This window comes from Chiloscyllium punctatum, chromosome 37 (genome assembly GCF_047496795.1).
Source record: "Chiloscyllium punctatum isolate Juve2018m chromosome 37, sChiPun1.3, whole genome shotgun sequence".
NCBI classification, from domain to species: Eukaryota; Metazoa; Chordata; class Chondrichthyes; order Orectolobiformes; family Hemiscylliidae; genus Chiloscyllium; species Chiloscyllium punctatum.
In genome coordinates this window covers 37,095,455-37,118,983 of record NC_092775.1, presented here as the reverse complement: position 1 = coordinate 37,118,983, position 23,529 = coordinate 37,095,455, and the positions used below count along the sequence as shown (strand labels likewise).

At 40.1% G+C, this 23,529-nt stretch overlaps 1 protein-coding gene across 5 annotated transcripts in view; it reads right to left on the bottom strand.

Annotated features, from left to right (window-relative positions):
• rtel1 (regulator of telomere elongation helicase 1) overlaps window positions 1-23,529 on the bottom strand; it is a 149,462-nt gene that overhangs the window by 6,250 nt on the left and 119,683 nt on the right. For 2 of the 5 annotated variants that reach the window (XM_072556584.1, XM_072556583.1), the window contains exons 30-35: window positions 14,434-14,577; window positions 11,186-11,326; window positions 9,839-10,093; window positions 6,411-6,611; window positions 4,821-5,051; window positions 1,563-1,663 (exon numbers count right to left, since the gene is read on the bottom strand). In XM_072556584.1, the coding sequence (XP_072412685.1) occupies window positions 1,563-1,663; window positions 4,821-5,051; window positions 6,411-6,611; window positions 9,839-10,093; window positions 11,186-11,326; window positions 14,434-14,577 (1,073 nt within the window). The remainder of the gene's footprint in view (window positions 1-1,562; window positions 1,664-4,820; window positions 5,052-6,410; window positions 6,612-9,838; window positions 10,094-11,185; window positions 11,327-14,433; window positions 14,578-23,529) is intronic. The other 3 variants (XM_072556585.1, XM_072556586.1, XM_072556587.1) reach the window with 3 other exon arrangements.

The window sequence follows — 23,529 nt, the reverse complement described above, 5'->3', positions numbered from 1 at the left end:
GGCCTGACCTTTGCTTGTATAACTATCATCTTTTCACTTTTGCAGTTTATTCCCCAATATAAATCCAAAATGCAACTGATTTATTCAATCTACCTATATTGGCACTTTCCATGAATCTTTACATATCTCTTTTACTCACATACTTCGGCATTTTCCATATTCTTTTAAGCTTTTATGCTATTTTACAGTTAGTTGTAGTTTTGCTATAAGGCAACACGCCGAAAGCAAAACCTCACAAATGGAGTGAGCATCAGGCAGGATCAGGCATTAGACTATTCTTACACATTTGATAATTCCTAGAATACATGAAAACAAGTATTGTTCTGAGAATAGATTGCATAAGAGTCAGTGTCATGCAGCACAGAAACTTCAGTCCAACTTGTCTATGACAAGTTTCCCAGACTAAAACTAATCCCACTTGCCTGCGTTTGGCCCATATCCCTCAAATATTCCAAATCAGATACCTGTCCAAACATCTTTTAAATAGTCAGAGATATACAGCATGGAAACTCTTAGGTCTAACTTATCCATGCTGGCCAGATATCCTAAATTAACCTAGTCCCATTTGCCAGCATTTGGCCAATATCCCATTAAACTTTTCCTACCCAACCAGATTCCTTTTAAATATTGTAATATTATCCACCTCCACCACTTTGGCAGTCCATTTACCACTTTGGCAGTCCATTCCACATGCACCACCCTTTGCGTAGAAAAGATCCCCCCTCAAGCCCCTTTTAAATCTTTCTCCTCTCACCTTAAACCTATGTGCTTTTGGACTCCCTCACCCTGGGAAAAAGACTTTGACAATTCACCTAACTGTGCCCCTCAAGATTTTATAGACCTCCATAAGGTCACCCCTCAACCTCCAATGCTCCAGGGAAAGAGCCCCACCCTATTCAGCTTCGCCCTATTAGTTCAAATCCTCCAACCCCAGCAATATCCTTGTAAACTTTATCTTCACCCTTTCAAGTTTAACAACATCTTTCTTATAGAAGGGAGACAAGAATTGAATGCAGTATTCCAAAAGTGATCCAACCAATGTCCTATACAGCCTGTTGTAACTGTACCTGCATCTAGCACTTCCTGTGGTAGCAAAATGCTCAAGTGGAAACATCTACATGAATTAAACTTTTGTAATAATCAGTTATCAGATTTTTTTTTGTAAAATTTCTAGTCCATTCACAAATTGGTTTGTGCACAATTCAGAACACAATGTAGGACAACATTAAATAGATATTTCTAAATATGAGGAAACGTTTACTTCTCTGATCTTTAAAATCACACTCCCATGCGAGATTGCATTCTTAAATATATATGAGCGTTAGTAACTCATATGTTCATAAATCCTCCAGTAAAACTCTCAATAAATCATCCATCTACTTATGAACATATTTGTACTAAGTAACTGCATCTTCAGCAGACTATCAATTTTCTTAGATATAATTATTAGGCTGATTTTCAAAGGTATCTGTAGAGTTAATATGCATGAAAAAATCCCACAATTTCTTAACAGCTAATCAGGCTGTATTTTTCTTATAAAGTTTAAAATAAGCTATGCTAACCTTCAACAACTGCTTCCAGCAAGACATGCAGCAGGTGAAGTCACAGGATTGACAATTAAATGGCACTGTAGCATCAATTCTGCAAACTATGCAGCGGAAACCTAGCAGAATATTTGCAAAGTTTATAATATTTCTTCTGAGAAACAAAACTTGTTGATATGAATGATTTGATCTAAGTGTTACAAGTTTCAGTACACTCATGGACATAAAAAGCACTTCAAGTACCAAATCCCAGTTAGAAAGCAACTTTGCTCGAGTTACAGGATTAGGAAATGTTTTCACAGCTCCAATACTAATCACCAGATAATGGTCAGTTGTCCGGTTGGCTGGTTTGCAATTCAGATGGACACAAACAGCATGGGTTCAACTGTTGCACTGACTAATGTCACCATAAAGGACTCCCCCTCTCAACCTCTTCCCTCACCTCAGGTTAAACCATCAGATGTCTGGGTCTTTGGTCCTCTGGTACAATGGTAACTTTACCTTTACCAGCTACCAGGATGTCCACACAGAAACAAGCTGGAACTTATTTACTATGTTAAGAAAAATGCCTGTGACACAATTGTGTGTGAAACGATGGCTTGTAGATCATTAGAAAATTAAAGATTTGGTCTCAAATTCTGATACTTGTGCCCTAGATTTGTGTGTCAATGGGACAGTGGTGAAGGATAATAAAACAAAATATATCCTTCATTGTCTCTATCTATATGTGCTTGATTAATGTAGGTTCTAAAAATAAACAGAATCACATCAGAAACACAATGGACTATTTTCAAGGGTCATAACCCATGGTCTGAAAGCATAAGAATACAAAACAGAAGAGCATACATTGAGGAATGTCCATCCTTAATAAACAGGGGATTCTGTATGCAGATGTGATAGTGTTGGACACTTCAAAGTTCAGTACTAGCTAAGGATGTTGAATCTCAAACTATATGGGACAGACAGAATACCACACTATTATCATCAAATTAGATTGCACAAGCTACTAATGTCATTTTATGATCAAAGTTTGTGAGAAGATTTGTAGCTCGGGTGCTCGTTGTTGTGGTTCTGTTCGCCGAGCTGGGAATTTGTGTTGCAGACGTTTCGTTCCCTGTCTAGGTGACATCCTCAGTGCTTGGGAGCCTCCTGTGAAGCTCATGAGCAAAACCAATGTAATGTACAAAATCCCATGCAAGGACTGCACAAAACACTACATAGGACAAACAGGAAGACAGCTAACGATGCGCATCCATGAACGCCATCTAGCCACAAAACGACACGACCAGCTATCCTTAGTAGCCACACACGCAGATGACAAGCAACATGAATTCGACTGGGACAACTATTATAGGACAAGCCAAACAGAGAACAGCCAGGGAATTCCTAGAGGCATGGCACTCATCCACAGATTCAATCAACAAGCACATTGACTTGGACCCAATATACCGACCACTGCAACGGACAGCTGGAACTGACAACTGGAAGTGGCAGATTCAAACCACTACAAATACCGGAGGAAACATCACAGAAGCACTTCACAGGAGGCTCCCAAGCACTGAGGATGTCACCTAGTCAGGGGACGAAACGTCTGCAACACAAATTCCCAGCTTGGCGAACAGAACCACAACAACTTTATGATCAACTTTACACTCTTTCAGGAGCTACTTGTGTTAAAGTATGACATCACAATTTGATCTAAAGCAATGTAAAACTCATTTCAGTTTGTTCGTATATAATTACACTTTTCAAATTATTGCACTTAAATCCACTACCTGTATACACGTTAATACCTTACCGTGAATTATTGAACTCTACATTTTTAAAACTAGATTTCCAGGTATCCAATTTCAGTAGCTTAAGTTATTTTGCCTTCTATGAAGTTTTTTAATAAATGATTAGTCAGCGTGGCTGGTTGCTGGCACTTCGAAGTCAGGTGATTGCAGAGATATGGATACAGAAGATCCTAGATATCCCATTCACTCTTAAACAATAGTCGTATCTGCAGTACAGAAGGGAGTTGCACTTCCATATCCTGTGGAATCTGATGTGGCAGACTTGAAAGGAAGTGCCCAGGAAATTGATGAATTTTACGGCATTTTCCAGTGCCCACAAAATATCTCTATTTAATCACAGAATTCGAAGGGTACTCTTAATAATAAATAAGTAGTTATCAAAAAATGTTCAACATTTAAAGACTGAGTCCTACTTCTGGCTAAACCATAAAATTGACCCCCTGGTTTGCCATTCACATGGCAAACTGGACCGTGACCTAACCCCTCTCCCTGGCCCTCTGACAGCCAACATTCCCCACGGTCCCCAGTATCATTATTCCCAACCTCCCTGTGCACAGCCCCTGCCCCCATGGACCCATTCCTTCCCCCGGAACCAGATGTCCCCACCCTCTGGTCGATGACTGCTGCTTCTGTAAGGGCTGTTGCACTGTTAAAAGATGCTGTCTTTTGAACGTGATTAAACCTAGTTGTTGGTTCAGGTGACACAGACCTACCATTGTGCCACAAGAGTCCCCTACAAATTATCAAGTTGTTTGTACATGTGATGACACACGTTTGGGGCAAATGGGACTTGAACCTTCTCAGAGAGGTAAAGCCTACACCTTTATAGGAGTACAGGTGAGTTCTCAATCAAAAACCACATCTACACAATGAACTCGTAACAACATTAGAAGCAACAACCTGGAATAGTTCATGATGTAATTTAAACAGCACAACTGGGAAACTATTAGGAGTTTCTGGAAAAAGCAAGCTAGGAACACTGAAAGATTCATGGTTTGTAGTTATGCATCCACTAATCATTAACTTCACCACATACAATTACTACTTTATTTAGAAGCATGCAAGAACATCTCATAATGGCAAATCACCATAAATAAAAGCCATTGTATTATCACAGACTAATTAGAATATTTCTTGAACTTATCAAGGTCAGAATACATAATTAAAAATGCACAATGGAACTTACAAAAGAAACAAGCATTATCAGAGTTGAACTTATTTTTCTTAATGCACACCCTGTGTTTGGCTTTCATTGAGGTGAATGAATAATTTGGAAGCGAGTTGGTTTGTCTCAAATAAATTATCCAGACAGTACTTTGCACAATCTCTGAACATTCCAAAGAACTCTAAAATTCAGAAGTTTTTCTGGCAAGAGTGGGAACACATTTCTAGTGAATTTCAGGTTGATGTACAGTCTAATTCTGAAACAATTTATCCAGCTAAATCTTAACCTTAAAATATGTTAATTTATGTAACTTACCTAATTTCAAATTCGTATCAGAGGAGAAGGGCAGTAACGGAGCATTTGTAGACGGGGGTCGTATGCTTTTTGTTTCCTTGTCCTGAACTTCAGAGGGACAGCTTTTTACCATATTGTCATCATCAATGCAATGTAAAGTGCTTGCTTTCTCCAAGACATTTAAAAGCTTTGATTTTCCACCATTTGGAAATAATGCCGAAATCTTGCTTTGTGTAGTTCTCGACCCTTCAGCTATTGAAATTAACAGGCAAAACAAAAGTCATTATTCATACACGGCCAACTTGTATTTAAATGACAACAAATGCCTGACATCAAATTTTGAAAGTGCCTGCTCCATTGTGTGTATCCATCTAATGGAAGCTCCAATTACAGCTCTCCAGCTTATTATAGAAATAGTATTGCTGATTAAATTTTGAAGAAGACAAGAGCACTATTGTATAATGTAACAGCACAATTAGACAGCTCACTACAGTTTAAAGCCTCACTGAAAGCTTTCATTTTCTGGTATTCTTCTGAATGCATTTTCCTCATTCATATCAAATTTAAAAGTCATTCTGTTCCAAGTATTCCCAGTTAGTTTTTCCGCTACTGGTATTTAAACCACCACATACTCTTTCGTTCTGCTGATTTCCTCACTTTTTTAAACACAGTCTTAACATAATTACGAGGAGACAATCAGACAACTGAGGGGAGGGAAAGAGAGTGGCAGGAGAACAGGAAAAGGCATTCTGAAACAGGAAAGGAATGCAATTCTCGAAGTACCCTTCATGTTAAAGGTAAAATTCATAGGGATTAGTGAGCTCAGTTGTCTGGACAGCTGGTTTGCAATACAGAGTGATGGCAACAGTCTGGGTTCAATTCCCACACAAGTTGAGGTTCCCACGAAGGACTCTCTTTCTCAACCTCTCCCTTCACCTGAGGCATGGTAACCATCGGGTTAAAGCACCACCAATGGGCTCTCTCCAAAGAGAGAGCAGTCCTACGGACTGCTAGGCCTACGGTGACTTGACCTATATTCATGTTAATAAATTCCAACATTTCCTAAAAAAAAAGAAATAATTGGCTTTGATGGCTTCATTCTGACAATAATGCAATGAAACAAAATTTCATGCTATATCAGGAAAAAAGCATGACCAGCTCACAGAACTTACAAGTGAATGGCATAGGAGCACAGAATAGCCCAATTAGTGTCATAGTAACTCTTTAGTTTGGAAGCTGCTCTTGTCCAAAACCAAATGGATAACCTGAAAGTATAAGCTTTTACAGATATAAAAGGGCTGTGATAATTAAAAATCATTCGGCTAGATTTAAAAGAAGGCTAATGCCATTGAAAGTAAAATGGTCAGGGTAAGCAGTAATTAAAACACAATATTTTAGAACTTGCTGAATATTACAAAAATCTCCACTGTAATAAGTGATATTACTGGAATATCAATAGATCTGCCCAGCATATTACAATCTGGGAACTGGTTTCCAGCTATTCCACGGAAATAGTTACTTCTGTTTCCAAGCAACCACGTTCATTTACAACCCAAAGATTATCTTGTGAAAGACAATAAACGAATATCATAAATGCCAGGATGTCCTTACCATTCTCATTATTGCTGGCACTCGCGTTTCCAGTCAGAACTGTATGTTTAGGGAATTTCTCCTCAGTTTTGCTCAGAATTCCCCTTTGTGTCTCAGGTTGGTACTCACTCTCAATGAAGTGTTTACAGTCTGCTCCAGTCAGCTCTTTACACATCTGGTTAAACTGTTGTTTATGGTGTGTTCTAACAAATATATAAAATCCTGCGAAAGAATAATCAGCAAACATTATCACGGATCTTGCAGGCCTGAATTTATTTATGTTTAGATAGGTTAACTATGCTACAATACATTGAAAAGACCAAATTGTTTTCTATAGCACAAAGACTGTTTTCTCAATTGAGAAAATATTGGAACCAATAAACACTGAATAGAAAGCCAGAATATAATTTCATCTGAACTGCCAAAGTTCAAGTATGAGTACATTTATTTACCACTGACGAATCTCTGAAGAATCTATTCTGGGAACAAACCCCTTCCTCATTTAAAGACTGCCTCATGGGGAAATGATCAGCACATTCTGGACACTTGCACATCTAATCCAATCATACCCAGTTCATCTTGCACATGAATTTTTTATTTTAGCTCATTAACTGAATGTGACCCTCGCTTATTTCATCAATCTCTACTTGCCCTCGGAGTGGTGTCTTGAATAATAAGGAATGGATTGTTTTCGTCTTTCTTGAGAGTAGTTTCAAGACAACCACATTGCAAAGGGTTTGGCAACAGATACTGGAAAACTGATTAAGGATGGCAAAATTATAAGAGGAAGTTAGCAAGTCCATTATGTTCTTAACGACAATTTCACGATCACCCTCCATCCCCTTCACCGTCAGGACTGACCACCTGAAGGTGCTGGGTATTTGGTTCGGGGGGGCTGGGGCGTGCGCCAAGACCTGGGAGGAGCGGATCAGGAAGATGAGACAGAAACTAGGCAGATGGGGCCAACGGTCGCTCTCCATCGCGAGAAAAAACCTGGTCATCAGGTGTGAGGTACTCTCAGTATTGCTATATGTGGCACAGGTCTGGCCTATCCCCAAGATCTGTGCCGCCGCAGTCACCCGGGCCATTTTCCAATTCATTTGGAGATCAAAGATGGACCGGGTCCGAAGAGACTCAATGTACAAAGACCGGTGCAATGGGGGAAAAAACACGCCCAATGCCACCCTCACCCTGATGGCCACCTTTGTGTGTGGCTGCATCAAGCTGTGCGTGGATCCCCGGTACGCAAACACCAAGTGTCACTACGTACTGAGGTTCTACCTGTCCCCGGTGTTGCGAAGGATGGGCCTGGCCTCGCTGCCGCGGAACGCTCCGAGTAATTGGACCGTTCCGTATCACCTGTCCTTCGTGGAGAAATTTATGAGGAAAAACACCTTTGACCACAAGTCCATCAGGAAGTGGTCAGCACGTAGCGTCCTTGAGACCCTTCGGGAAAAGGAGAGGGCGGATCCTGTCGAGCGGTTCCCTGAGCAGACTGTCAAAGTCATTTGGCAGAATGCCTCATCGCCAGAACTTTCCAACAAGCACCAAGATGTGGCTTGGCTGGTGGTGAGAAGGGCTCTGCCTGTGAGATCCTTCATGCACGCCCGGACTCTCTGCCGCACCGCACACTGCCCTCGAAGTGGCTGCGGGGGGGACGAGACTGTCACACACCTCCTTCTGGAATGTGCCTATGCAGAGGAAGTCTGGAGAGGAATGCAGTGGTGTTTGTCGAGGTTCGTCCCGAGCAGCGCCGTGACGCGGGACTCCGTGCTCTACGGCCTGTTCCCCGGGACTCACACCGAGACGAACATTAACTGCGCCTGGAGGATCATCAACTCGGTGAAGGACGCTCTCTGGGCGGTCCAAAACCTGTTGATCTTCCAGCTGAAGGAGTTGACCCCGACCGAGTGTTGCAGACTGGCACATTCCAAGGTCCAAGACTACGTGTTGAGGGACGCGTTGAAGCTTGGGGCAGCTGCCGCCAAGGCGCGGTGGGGAAAGACCACCGTGTAAGATCAGCCTGCCTAAAGAAGAACAGGGGGCCCATGCGGACGTTTTTTGGGCTCTGCTGATGCCTCAGCCAAATATATGTATAAGATTGAAAAATGCACAGACCTGTATATGACAAGGATAAATTCGAATCTGTGTTTGTAAATGTGGGCATATGTATGGCATGACCAAATGTACAGACCATCAAATCATTTTATGAATAAAGTATATTTTTGAAATAAAAAAAAAGACAATTTCACGATCACCATTACTGACAACAGCTTTTTTAAAATTCCTGATTGATTTACTTTTTTTGTTAAAAGAGTTCTCAGTGGCTTTATAGGGATTTGAACTCAAATCCAGATTATTTGTCATGACCATTGCATGCCAGTTGCACAACATAACCGCTGTGCTTTGTACCCTCCATCCTCAACCCTTCCGCTGCTTCGAATTGATTGATTTCCCAGTGTAACAAAAATCTCAGAAAAGTGATCAAAGCTGTGAATGGGAACACTTCACTGCACTATACAAATGCTCAAACATCACAATGGATTCAACACTGTCTAAACTCTGGCCTGTAATTGCTTCTACCAATTTACTGAACTCTGCAGTACAAATAACCATCAGATTAAAGCAAGCATATCTCCAAAGCTTTTATGTTTGGACCAACTCTTTGCATATTCAGGCGCAATTACATTAATTGAAGAAGATAGCCAAGATCAAAAAGCAAACTTCAAAGTTTCCACAGTGATGATACTTGAAAAGCTATGTTTGAGATACTACTGTATAAAAATACAAGTTGGCATTATTAGCTTTTATTAAAACTGGAAAGTAGTCGGTCCATATGCTTCCTTCAGAGCTTTCACACACTAAAGCTTTCTGAAGAGTTTCAAGCAGTTCTCAGACCCTGCTAATGGGGCTTTGTAAAAACAAATATCTTACTTTAAAAGATTGGAGGGTAACGTGGGGAAGTGAGATAGTCTACTTCAGTAGGATAAACAGAAAAGCAGAATATTTAGATAAAGTGAGACTGCAGAATTATTGTGGGACCTTGGATTCTGGGTGTTCTCATATGCAAATCACAAAACTGAGCCTTCAGGTACAGAAAGTGATTAGGAAGGTAAGTGGAACATTGGCCTTTATTGCAAGGGGCATGGAGTCTTAAAAAAAAAGGAAATGTTGCTATAACTTGACAGTGCATTGTTGAGACCAAATCTGGAATTTTGGCCTCTCTATTTAAGGAAGAAGATATTTGCATGGAGGCAGTATATGGCCATAATGTGATGTTATCAGCTTGTTTTTATTAAATATTTAAGTTTTTACTGAACATCTCATAACTGGATGAGCTAATGATGTTCTGTACATTTGCTGGAGGATTAGTGGTTTTGAGGAATGAATCATTACCAACAGATAAAGCCTAACCGTAAACTTAGTATCATCAAAATTCCAGGACTTACTTCTTAATAAATGAAAATCCTCAGACTTTTCGGTAAACAGGGCACCTATTTCAGATACCATGTCATCATAGTTATCAGTCTTTTTATATGTCTGAAGTACTGTTGAGAATCTGTTGTATTTACTGGGTCCTAAAGCTTTCTTAGCATCACTAATATAGGCAGCAAGTACATGCTGTTTTTTTTCATCTGCTGTAGAATTTGATGTTTTTGGAGGTGCAGTTGTCAAAACAGATGGTTCAGAGTTACAGGTTTCACCTATATTTAAAGGGAGACAAAAACCTATATTAATACAATCGAATTTATAAATCAGTCACCTTAGACAAAATAGTTTTCTGAAAATCTCATTTTTTAACATTAAAAATAGGAGGAGTTGGCCATCTCCACCATTCAATATGGCTGATCTTTTTGTGGCCTCAGCTCCACTAACCCCCCTCTCATCATAACCCTTAATTCCTTTACTGTTCAAAAAACTATCTTTGCCTTAAAAACATTCAATGAGGTCACCTCAACTGCTTCACTGGGCAGGGAATTCCACAGATTCACAACTCTTTGGGTGAAGAAGTTCCACCTTAACTCAGTCCTAAATCTGCTCCCCTTATTTTGAGGCCATGTCCCCTAGTTCTAAACAACCTTGCTGCATTTATCTTATCCATTCCCTTCATAATTCTATGTTTCCACAAGATCCCCCTCACTCTTCTAAATTCCAATGAGTATAATCCCAGTCTACTCAGTCTCTCTTCATAAGCCAACCCTCTCAACTCCAGAAACAACCTAGTGAATCTCCTCTACACCTCTTCCAGTGCCAGTATATCCTTTCTCAAGTAAGGAGACCAAAACGGTACACAGTACTCTAGGTGTGGCCTCACCAACACCCTACACAGCTGTAGCATACCCTCCTATTTTTAAATTCCATCCTTCTAGCAATGAAGGACAATAGTCCATTGCCGCCTTAATTACCTGCTGCCTACAATTAAGTGTCGTCACTTGACGCAATTTTATAATTCCCATCTCTCAGCCCTTGGTTTTCTTCAGGGGATTTATCCTTATGTCAATCACTGTTGATTACTTTAAGTGCTGTGATGTTGCATATGAAGTTTACAATGATATTAGGTAACAAGTATCTTACTGATCTACATGCAATTAACTTCAGTTAAATGTTAGAAATGTTGTATGCTCTAGGGATTTTGAACTAAGACCACTGGGAAAGAAATAGGAAAACAATGTCTTCCTCTACAGGAACATATTTGGAGACTTCCCAAAAAGGAAACCATGTCTCAAAATCAGGGTCTGTACCAAACAAAAATAACCTAAATAATAGTCTATATATCAACAAAGGAAGCTGTATACCTTTGATAACCATGCCACTGTTTAGGTGCTGTCCTCCTTTGTTGAGATGTGTACAAGCATTTAACTGTTGAGATGAACTTGAAGATGTAAATTTGCTCTCTGCAGCGACTGCTCGCTCAAACGTCCATTTATTCTCATTACCTAGATTTTCCATAAAATGTTAAGTAATTATCCTACTTTAAGCAGAGGAGCAGTTCTCTGCAGCTTTACAATAAGATTAGAAAGACTTAAATTTTTACTTGTACATTTCATATATATTCACATTAAGCACATTGAATTTGACCGATGATTTAAAAATAACTAACATTAAAAATGTTCAAGTTATTGAAGTGGATTCCAAAGCTTTGTGATCCCAAAATATTTGCTCCTCCACTCCTATCCTTTGTGGGTGGCACGGTGGTTAGCATTGCTGCCTCACAGCGCCGGAGACCCGGGTTCAATTCCCGCCTCAGGCAACTGACTGTGTGGAGTTTGCACGTTCTCCCCGTGTCTGCGTGGGTTTCCTCCGGGTGCTCTGGTTTCCTCCCACAGTCCAAAGATGTGCAGGTCAGGTGAATTGGCCATGCTAAATTGCCCGTAGTGTTAGGTAAGGGGTCGATGTAGATGTAGGGGTACGGGTGGGTACGCTTCGGCGGGGCAGTGTGGACTTGTTGGGCCGAAGGGCCTGTTTCCACACTGTAAGTAATCTAATCTAATCTAATCTATCAACAGTGACTCCTGATCAAAAAGGTTTTGCAAATACAGATGTTTCTCAATCAGTTTGTCAAGATACTAAAGCAAAATATAGACATGACAGAGCCAGATTGTGTCCTTCAAAATTCGTATACCCTTCTTCCAAGCAGTCGAAGACTCAGAAGCAGCATTTTGAAACCTGGACATTCTTCTCTCCTCTTCCTATCCCAATAGAATTGAGGCCACAGGTCATACATCTTCCCCCATCTAGTTGCAATTCACGAACTCGGGGAAAACCAGGGACTGAATCTGGAACCCGATGCCAACAAACTTCGTATAGTACAATGAATTTTACAGACGGCAAGTTATTCCTCAAGGGAACTAGAAAAATAATAGTGGTTTCTGATTTATGTCCTCATCCGACATTCATATTTTACTTACTTTTGCCAGGACTTAGTTTTGGAACTCTTAATCTAACTTAACTTCCCTAATGAAGCTTGAAATGAAGAAGCACAAATCAGGTATCAAATCCCAAACCTTTTCCACTTTTATGACAGAATAATATAGGATTTGCTGTAATTTCAATATAAATTTTCAAAAGACAGAGGAAGAAATAGGCAGCAAGTTTTAAAGTGAGAGCAAATACTCATTTGTTCTAGGAAACAGAATTTTGTATTACAAGAAATTACTTCATTTGCATTTCCTGGGAAATTGATAGTGACTGCCCTTTTCCTGCATGTGTGTAACTAGAGGTTTAAAAAAATCAAAAAATGTTCAGCAATTTTTCAATAAAATGCAGTGCTATGAAAAGTCAAAATGTTGCATAGACTTCTTTCTTCCAGCATTTATTTTATTGCTCCTAAGAAATGTAGGCTTATATTGGCATTTTGATTTATTAAAGTATACTGATGTAAGAAAAAAACAGGCATTAACACAATGTACAACTGAAACTGGTGCATAGAACTAAGCCTTAAAGATTCTCACAAAAAATCCCATTGTTGCTGTATATAGGAAATGACAGGTCAATAAAAACAGGTCTAAAATCAGTTACAGCTGATTAAGAACCAAGTGTGCAACTAAATATCTATTAAAAAAAATTCAAGAGTAAGATACTAAAGGATTTTTGGAGCTTCTGACAACTTTGTATTGGAACTATAGACTACCTATAGTCATATCTTCTAGATGACTCTCTTTAGGCATGTCAATGCCATGCACAATTCACTGGTCAAAATGATAGGCAGGCAACTTGCTCTTAAAACTCCCACAATGCAACTTGTAACTGACATTGAAGGATTCCTGTAGTCCATTAGACCCACTTTTCTAACTTCTACTACCTGATGAGCGAAGAAAATTAATATTTTGACAAGTTATTTAATACAAAATAAAATCAACAGGTACAACAATACAGCAATGTGTTCTGCTTTACAGCGATTCTGAACATGTTCCTTACAGAAGCCTTGAACATACAAACTAGATTTCAATTAAACATAGTCCCTTAAAATAAAAGAAATACAGAGATGTTCAAATTCTTCACCTGTAAGATGGTGACAGATTTCAGCAAACCTAATTTTATGGTGATGTTATGGAGTTAGGGAAGAGCAAGGAGAGATGGAGAAGTATCTGGAAGAAAACTAATAAATAAAATATTCTCTCTTTTGAAACTTCAGTTAACTGCAATACAAAATAATTAATTGAAAAGATAAATACAAGCTACTGCATTTCCAAATTAACACTCCTTCCCATCAGAGGTTAACTGACATGATAAATTTCCAGTTACAATATTTTAAGAAGTGACTTCAAAGTGAAACAAAATATACATCGGGAAAACACCCACCAGGTACTTCCTTTTTTGTTGACTGCAAGTACCTCAATCTTCTCAATAGCAAACACTGAAAAATGTTTAATACCAACAGTGATATAATTTACTGGAAAATGAAACAAGAAGGATGCTATTAATTTTTGGAGTCACAGAGTCATTTAGCACCCTTCAGTCTAACTAGTCCAGACTGATCAAGTTTCCCAAACTAAACTAATTCAGTTTTCCTCTGTTTGGCCCATATCCGTCTAAACCTTTTGGATTTATGTACCTAAATGTTTTTTTAAATGTTGTAACTGTGCCTGCATTTACCACTTGCTCCAGCAGTTCATTCCACAAAAAAAACACACTTAGTGTGAAAAAGTTGCTCCTCAGTTCTCTTAAGTATTTCTCTTCTCACCTTAAAATATGTCCTCTAGTTCTGAACTTCCCAACCCTCAGGAAAAGACCTTTTGCTATTCACTTTACCTAAGCACCTCGTGATTTTATAAACCTCCATAAGGTCATCCCTCAGCCTCCTGTGCTTCAGTAAAAAAGTCCCAGCTCATCCAGCTTCTCCCTATAACTCAAGTTTTCCAGTCCTAGTAATTGTAATTCTTTTCTGCACACTAACCAATTTAATAACACCCTTCCTGTAATAGGTAACCCACAATGTTGCACAAACCAACTTATTTTTAAAACTGACTACTTCAAGAAAAAATGATAACAAACTAATGCATTATTGTAGTTAAACAGACATTTATGTTTCTAAACCACATACCTGCATTTTCGTCAAGCTCTGCTCTTCTCCTCTCCTCTCTTGGAACTGCATGTTCAGGTTTAAATCCACATCCCTCACCAGTCAGATTATAGCAAGCTTCATCAAACCTCTTTTTGTGATGTGGCCGAACAAACTGATAAAATTCTGTTTAGAAACAGTTTTTAAAATCTCATAGGGTATATTTTATTGTTGTGATTCTGAGACAACAGGCTGTCATTACCAAGAAAAATCCATTAATATATTCAAGGCATAGCCTGCCACAGTTGCACCAAAATCATATGCAAGAGTATACGCATCATGGTTGACCATCATGCCTGGGAATCAACAGTTATTAGTGGGTAGGTAGGTAGGTAGATCAGCTATAACCTTAACTGAAAAGTAGCACAGGCTTGAGGGCCCACTCTTGATCCTAATTTGTATATTTGTATCTATACTGCCGAGAGAGATGGGAGCAAGTTGAATAAGCAGTCAGGCCAAAGCAATCCTGCAAGCCCCGACATCAACAGCAAAAGGTAAATAACCTGAGATGAAAAGAGACCAGAGTACCCTTCCTGTAATAACCATCTGTAATATGTCACCCTCGTTCTCTACAACAGGGCTTTCGAAGATCTGCAATGCGGCCGATGTGTGGAAGCACACAGATGGGTGAGATACTGAACAAATATTTTGAATCAGTGTTTACTGTGGAGAAGAATAGAGAAGCGAGAGAACGTGGGTAAATAAATAGTGATATCTTGAAAAGTGTCCAAATTACAAGAGGTAGGGCTGGAGGTCTTGTCACAAAGCGGGTCCATTTTTTCTAAAAGCTGTTTTTCACAGTGGTCAAAAGTCCCTTCCGACTCAAAGGTGGCTAACAGAGATGAAAAAGGATTTTGAGAGGTCTTTTGTTCATATGTAATCAGATGAGACTTCATGCCAAAGTGGTGAAGTTGTGGCAGTGACCAATACAATGAAAAGGGAGTAGTCAGCTCTCTAGCCAAGCAGTTCAGTCCAGAACTAGTTAGGAGTTAGCAGTGGACTGTATGAACAGACTGCAAAAACTCTCTCTCCTTCTGTCCTTCTAACTTCAACCTGTAAGCATTTGTTCCAATCTTACTGTTTTTAAGGGGGTTTGCTTATTGGGACTGTTGTGGTTATTTGGAACTGCATAATTAAGTCAAGTTTGGAAAGACAGAGATTGGTAGGGGACCTTTATTCTGTTTCTTGTGTTGCATTGTGTAATTTTGTGAACAAAATTTTGTCTGTTTTAAAACCTAGTAGTCAACCAAGCTAACTTACTCCAGGTAATTTTCACGTCTACTTACCGAAACAAATTGCAAAGTTATGGTCTGGGTTGCCTGTCTAAGAATGTTTTGAGTGATCTGGCCTAGTCCATAACAGAATGGGAGCTCTTTGCAGGATTTTAAACAGCGAGTAGTAGGTGCTAGTGTCTTTATTTCGGGTGTTGGTTTGGCTGGGGAGACAAAGCTTGGGATAGCAATAGCTCTTTCAGTCGCCAAAATTTTTCCCGAAGTGGATGCTGTGACTTTGGAAGTTTTGTGGAAAGGTGAATAAAACCAAACTGCAGGAATGAACAGACCAGCTGGGAGTGGAGCTCTCTGCTTCTGTGAGGAAAGGAGAGATAATTACAGCAGTAGCTCAGCATTTAAACCTGCTGGAGAAACCATCAGAATCTATACAGATGGCAAGAATTCAATTGCAAATCAAGCAGCTTGAGTTGGAGGGGAGAGATAAGGAAAGGGCAGCAGAATTGAAACAGTTTGAGTTACAATCAAAATCTGAACAGAGAGAAGAGACAGCAACAAAACAAAGAAAAAGAGAGAGCATTTGAACTTCAGAAACCTACATTTAAAAAGGAAAGTCATCTTAAAAGTCTGGAGATAAAGGCTAGGGGTAACCTTAGCTTGGAAGTAATGCAAACTCATGTGGACGAGCAGGGAGTTAAAACGGCAAGGTTAGCAGTTGAAGTGGTTGATGATTATGAGCTGGTCCATAAAATACGGTTTGGCTTCCAGAACCAATTTCAGTCCATGATGGATAGAAATTGGGGCAAAGAGAAATCCTCATGTGGAAATGGAAAGGTAGATCCCAGTGAAGATCATCAGGATAAACTTACCACAGGGTAAAAAAAGAAACCCTTGAGGGGGACAAAGAAGTTAAAAAGCTTCGGGGTTTTCATTGTAATAAAATGGGCCACACGAAATCAGTGATGGTGGACTAGGAGAAAGCCAGATGGAGGAAAACCGGACAAGTCTGGGAGTTTTGTTGGATACAGTAACAAAAAGCTCAAGGGAAGTTAGACAACTGCCTCAGAGTGTACGAGATGATCACAGGTTGATTAAGGTGAAAGTTCTACATCTGCTTAAAAATATACATGCAAGGGTAATGTTTATTCACATAGGCCAGGAGTAGCATGTAAGGAGGTTACAATATTAAAGGACACAGGATCCTCTCAGTCTGTAATGGTGAAGGATGAGGAGAGATGTACTCCTGAGGGACTATTGCCAGAAAAGGTACTGGTAACAGGAACTCATGGTGAGACAAAAAGTGCCCAATTATGTAAAGTGAGGCGAGAAGTCTAGTGAAGAGTGAAGAATTTGTGATAGGAGTACTGGATAAAATCTCAGCCCCAGGAATACAGTTTGTACATGCAAATGATATAGCTGATTCACCGGGAGGTGTGCTGTCTACTCTAGTTGAAAGGCTAGTGGGAACACAGGCAATTGAAGAAATGAAGGATGTTTATGCAGGAATTTTCCCAGATTGCGTGATCACAAGATTACATAGGCACAAGTTGAAGCAGAAGAGATCAAAAGGCACAGATAAGTAAGCTGACATAGCTTTATCTATGACTTCTTTGATCTGATAAGTGGGACAGAACAGGAGGAAACAGGCAAACATGTAAACGTCTTTAGCTCTGTTAAGCTGATTGATTTACAGCAGAAAGAGGAGAATTTAAAACGATTCTATCAAAAAGCAAATACAGAGGAGAGTGAATGCATCCCTGTGTGTTATTACTTCACAAGTAATGTTTTAATGAGGAAATGGAGACCATCACACATTGAAGCAGATGAGAAATGGGCAGAGATTCATCAAATTGTTTTGCTAGTAGGGTAAAGAAAGGAAGTGCTGTGAGTGGCACATGAACTACCACTTGGAGGTCATCTAGGGGTGAGGAAAACAAAGGCTAAAATACAAAGATATTTTACTGGTCTGGACTACACAAGGATGTAGTTGAATTTTGCCAGATGTGTCACATGTGTCAGCTAATCAGAAAACCACAGGCAATAACAAAACCTGCATCTTTAAAACATATTCCAGCATTTGAGAAACTTTTCACAAGAGTCTTGACTGATTGCATAAGTCCCCTACCACAAACAAAAAATGGGAATAAGTTTTTATTAACAGTAATGGATGTGTTGACTAGACTTCCAGAGGCAATCCAATTCACAACATCACAGCTAAAAGGGTTGTAGATGAATTATTTAAATTACTTATGGACTACCAACAGAGATCTAGTCAGATCAAGGATCAAACTTCATATCCAAACTATTCAAGGATGTTATGGATAACTTGGGAATAAAGCAATTCAAATGTACTGCGTACCAACCAGAATCACAGGCAGCACGAGAGAGATGGCATCAAACACGAAAGACCATGTGTTGAGGGCTTAAAAGTCAGGATTATCCAGATGATTTGGATAAGGGAGTTCCATTTGTACTTTTTGTGATGAGAGATGCACTGAATGAATCGACCAAATTCAGTCCATTTGAATTAATTTTTGGGCATGAAGTAAGAGGACCGTTAAAATTGATGAAGGAGAAATTAAAACTTCAGAATTCAGAGACCACACATTTGGGCTGTGTGTCAAATTTTAGGGAACGATTAAATCGAGCTGGAAAGTTGGCTTTGACAGCATTTACAAGTATCACAGCATATAATAAAACAGAAAGCAGATAATAAATCACAAACTTGCAATTTTGCAATTGGGGATAAGCTGATTGGTGTTACTTCCAGTAACAGGTGGACATTTAAAAGCAAGGTTTAATGGACCAATCAAATCGAGAGAAAATCGAGTAAGGTGAACTACTGGAAAAGGAATCCAAACAGGAAGAAATCTCACAGAGTGTGTCATGTGAACATGCTCAAATGCTATTTTGATAGGGAAGGAAAGCAAGAGGAGAAGGTGTTAATGATTACAGCACAGAAGGAAGAACCAAAGTTCAGAGGATTCTGAACTGGACATTCTTCAAATCAAATTGGACAATGAGGATGTTGTCAAACATTGGGATAAACTATTGAATTACCTTCCACAAGAAAATCGAAATGACCTGAAAGAGTTATTACTATCACATGGGTAGATAGGCGGAAATAAACTGGGAAGTACTAACCTATTGTGCGTGATGTAAAGATAGGTGATACTGTTCTGATTAAGCAACATCCTTACAGGCATAGGGAGGCATGGTGACACAGTGGCTAGCACTGCTGCCTCACAGTGCCAGAGACACGGGTTCAATTCCCACCTCAGGCAACTGTCTGTGTGGAGGTTGGACAATCTCCCAGTGTCTGCGTGGGTTTCCTCTGGGTGTTCCGGTTTCCTCCCACAGTCCAAAAATGTGCAGGTTAGGTGAATTGGCCATGCTAAATTGCCCGTAGTGTTAGGTGAAGGGGTAAATGTAGGGGAATGGGTCTGGGTGGGTTGCTCTTCAGAGGGTCGGTGTGGACTTGTTGGGTTGAAGGGCCTGTTTCCACACTAAGTAATCTAAATCAATCATAGCACTCGAAAGTTGGCACAAGTTCAGTCAGAGATACAGCGCATGCTCCAGGATGGCGTAATCAAAGTGAGTTACAGTGACTGGAGCGCACCCATAGTCTTGGTGCCAAAGGCAGATGGCACCCAACGGTTATGTGTGGACTATCGCAAAGTCAACACCGTTATAAAGACAGATGCATATCCAATCCCACAGTTGGAGGACTGTGTTCAAAAGGTGGGACAAGCAACTGACATTTCTAAGTTGGACTTGCTCAGAGGCTTTTGGCAAGTACCTCTGTCAGGCAGCAAAGGCAATTTTGGCTTTCGTAATGCCAAATGGAGTATATCAGTTCGAAGTCATGCCATTTGGCATGAAGAATGCTCCAGCCACATTTACATTACCAGCAATTTATCGGAGAGAATCATATACGCCATCATAACCCATTGACATCTGCGGAAAAATTTAAGGATAAAAATACCAGGCTGCTTACATGGAGCTTGTTGTTGCAGCCGTTCAATTTGACAATTGTGCATGTGGCAGGTCGCGAAAACGTGACTGCCAATGCATTATCGAGACATTGAGTCATAGAGATGTAGAGCATGGAAACAGACTCTTCGATCCAACTTGTCCATGTCGACCAGACATCACAACCTAATCTAGTCCCACCTGCCAGCACCTGGCCCATATACCTCCATACCCCTCCTATTCATATACCCATCCAGATGCCTTTTTAAATGTTGCAATTGTACCAGCCTCCACCACTTCCTCTGGCAGCTCATTCCATATACGTACCACCCTCTGCGTGAAAACATTGCCCCTTAGGTTACTTTTATATCTTTCCCCTCTCACCCTAAACCTATGCCCTCTAGTCTGGACTCCCCCACATCAGGGAAAAGACCTTGTCTATTTATCTTATCCATGCTCCTCATAATTTTGTAAACCTCTATAAGGTCACTCCTCAGCCTCCAACGCTCCAGGGAAAACAGCCCCAGCCTGTTCAGCCTCTCCCTATAGCTCAAATCCTCCAACCCTGGCAACATCTTTGTAAATCTTTTCTGAACCCTTTCAAATTTCACAACATCTTTCCAATAGGAAGGAGACCAGAACTGCATACAATATTCCAACAGTGGCCTAACCAATGTCCTGTACAGCCGCAACATGATCTCACAACACCTGTACTCAATACACTGACCAATAAAGGAAAGCATACCAAATGCTTTCTTCACTATCCTACCGACCTGCGACTCCACTTTCAAGAAGCTATGAATCTGCACTCCAATGTCTCTTTGTTCAGCAACACTCCCTAGGACCTTACCAGTAAGTGTATAAGTCCTGCTAAGATTTGCTTTCCCAAAATGCAGCACCTCACATTTATCTAAATTAAACTCCATCTGCCACTTCTCAGCCCATTGGCTTGAATGAGATACAGAGGTGCTCGGTGGCACAAGTGCCACGACCTAAATTTGTATGGGGTTATGCATGTTTCCATGTTTATAGCGACTATAGTGTATGTGTGCTTTGACTACTAACTGGGTTTTTGAAGGGTTTTAAAAATGAAACTATCATTTGATATTGATGGTTCTTTTTTTTAAAAAGGGTGGGAAGGTGGGGGGACGTGTCACAAAAATGGTCCATTTTTCTAAAAGCTGTTCTTTTTCTCAAGAATACTGTGTCCTTGGTTTTTTTCAGAGAGGTCATAAAACCCTCCCAGCTCTGGGGTGGCCAGTTTGGTACAGAGATGAAAAAGGACTGAGAGTCATTTTGTTTATATGTAAACAGATGAGACTTCAGGCCAAAGTGGTCATGTTTTAGAAGTGACCTGTATAATGAAATGGGAGTGGTCAGCTCTCTAGCTGAGTAGTTTAGTCCATAACTAGTTGGGAGTTCAGCTGTGTGGAAACAGGCTGGTAAACTCTCTCTCCTGCTCTTCTAACTTCAAACTGTAAGCATTTGTTCCATTTTTACTGTTTTTTTAAGGTGGTTTGCTTATTGGAACAGCGCAATTAAGTCTAGTTTTGGATAGACTGAGTTCTGTAGGGGTTCTTTATTCTGTTCTCTGTACTTCACTGGTAATTCTGTGAATAAGATTTTGTCTGATTTAAAACCTGGTAGTCAACCTTGCGAGCTTTCTCCGGGTAATTTTCAGTCTACATTTACCGAAACAAATTCCAAAATTATTAGATTAGATTCCCTACAGTGTGGAATCAGGCCCTTTGGCCCAATAACTCCACACCGACCCTCTGAAGAGCAACACACCCAGACCATTCCCCTACATTTACCCCTGACTAATGCACCTAAACACTATAGGCAATTTAGCATGGCCAATTCACCGAACCCACACATCTTTGGATTGTGAAAAGAAACCACAGCACATGAAGGAAACCCACGCAGACAAGGGGAGAATGTGCAAACTCCACACAAACTGTTGCCCGACCAGTGGCGTTCTGCAGGGATCGGTGCAGGCTCCAATGCTTTTTATCATTTATATAGATGATTTGGATGGGAATACAGGAGGTTTGGTTTGTAAATCTGCATTTGACACCAAAATTGGTGGTGTAGTGGACAGCGAGGAAGGTTACTTCAGAATACAATAGGACCTCGATCAGAGGGACTGATGGGGTGAGGAGTGGCAGATGAAGTTTAATTTAGCTAACTGTGAGGTATTACATTTTGGTAGGGCAAATCAGGGCAGGGCTTACCTACTTAATGGTAATGTTTTGGGGAGTGGTGCCAAATAAAGAGACCTTGGAGTGCAGGTTCAGAGTTCCTCCAAAGTGCAATTGCAGATAGGATCATAAAGAGGTGCTTGGTATGCTTTCCTTTATTGGTCAGTGCATGGAGTATAGGAGTTGGGAGGTCATCTTGCAGCTGTATAGAACATTGATTCGACCACTTTTGGAATACTGCATACAATTCTAGTCTCCTTAATACAGCAAAAATGTTGTTAAACTTGAAAAGGATCAGAAAAGACTTACATGAATGCTGCCAAGGTTGGGGGTTTTGAGCTATAGTGAGAGGCTGAATAGGCTGCGGCTATTTTCCCTGGAGCATCGGAGCTGAGTGGTGACCTCATTGAAGTTTATAAAGTCATGAGAGGCATGGTTAGGATGAATAGTTAAGGGATTTTTTTCCAGGGTAGTAGAGTACAAAACTAGAGGGCATAGGTTTAAGGTGAGAGGGGAAATATATAAAAGGAATCGAAGGGGCAATATTTTCATTAGAGGAAGTGGTGGAGGCTGGTACAATTACAATATTCAAAAGTCATCTGGGTAGGTATATGAATAGAAAGGATTTAGGAGGGATATTGGCCAAATGCTGGCAAACAGGACTTGATTAATTTAGGATATCTGGTCAGCGTGGATGAGTTGGACTGAAGAGTCCATTTCTGTGCTGTGCAGCTTTATGACTGTAAATGAATAAGGTCACACATTCATGTTAGATATCATTTGCTGAAAAAAGAAAATCAAGGGGTCAATGGGTGTAAAAGTGGGGAAATGGGGACTCACTATCATAGATCAGAGAAAGGGAAAAGTGAGACTAGTTAAAATAATGAAGGTTTTTGATAAACAGGTTTTGATCAGATTTTTTCTTGAAATTCCTTTGTTCTTTTCGTGGTAAATTTATATTTGCTAATTATTGTCTAACTAATCAGAGGACAAATTTTCAATAATTGGGGGAAAAAACATTGTCACTGATTCGTTAGCTAGTAACGAGAGTATATAAATTTAACACAAGAAACAAAAGGAAGAAGTTGTAAGAGTTTGATTTAATAAGCAAAGACCACAGAAAACTCCAGGAAAATAATGGTGGATGCAAAAAAAAAACACAATATTCTCTCTGAGCACTGTCGATGTACCTACACTAGCTCAAGGTGATGACATGAGGGTAATGGAGGATGAGTCACCAATGTTGTTCTTGCCAGTGATGCCCACATCCCACGAAGCAATTAAACAAAACTGGTTTGTATACGTCTCCCACAGACAGGAATGTAATAACAATCAGATGATCTATTTTAGTGATGTAATTGTTGGATGAATATTGGCTAGGACACTACGGATAACTGCTCACTCTTCTTCAATGTAACCCAAGAGGTAGCTTGCTGCAATTAGGAGGGAAATAGTCAATATTTCATAGGTAGCTTTGTCCCAGTCAGAGAATGGCATATCTACTCAAGTCTGTGACATTCTGTTCCATTCTGTCATCAAAGACTTCACCTGACAAGTGCGGCACGGTGGCTTATTGGTTAGCACTGCTACCTCACAGCACATGGGACCCGCATTTGTGTCCAGCCTCAGGTGACTGTCCTTGTGAATTTTGCACATTCTCCTCGTGTCTGCGTGGG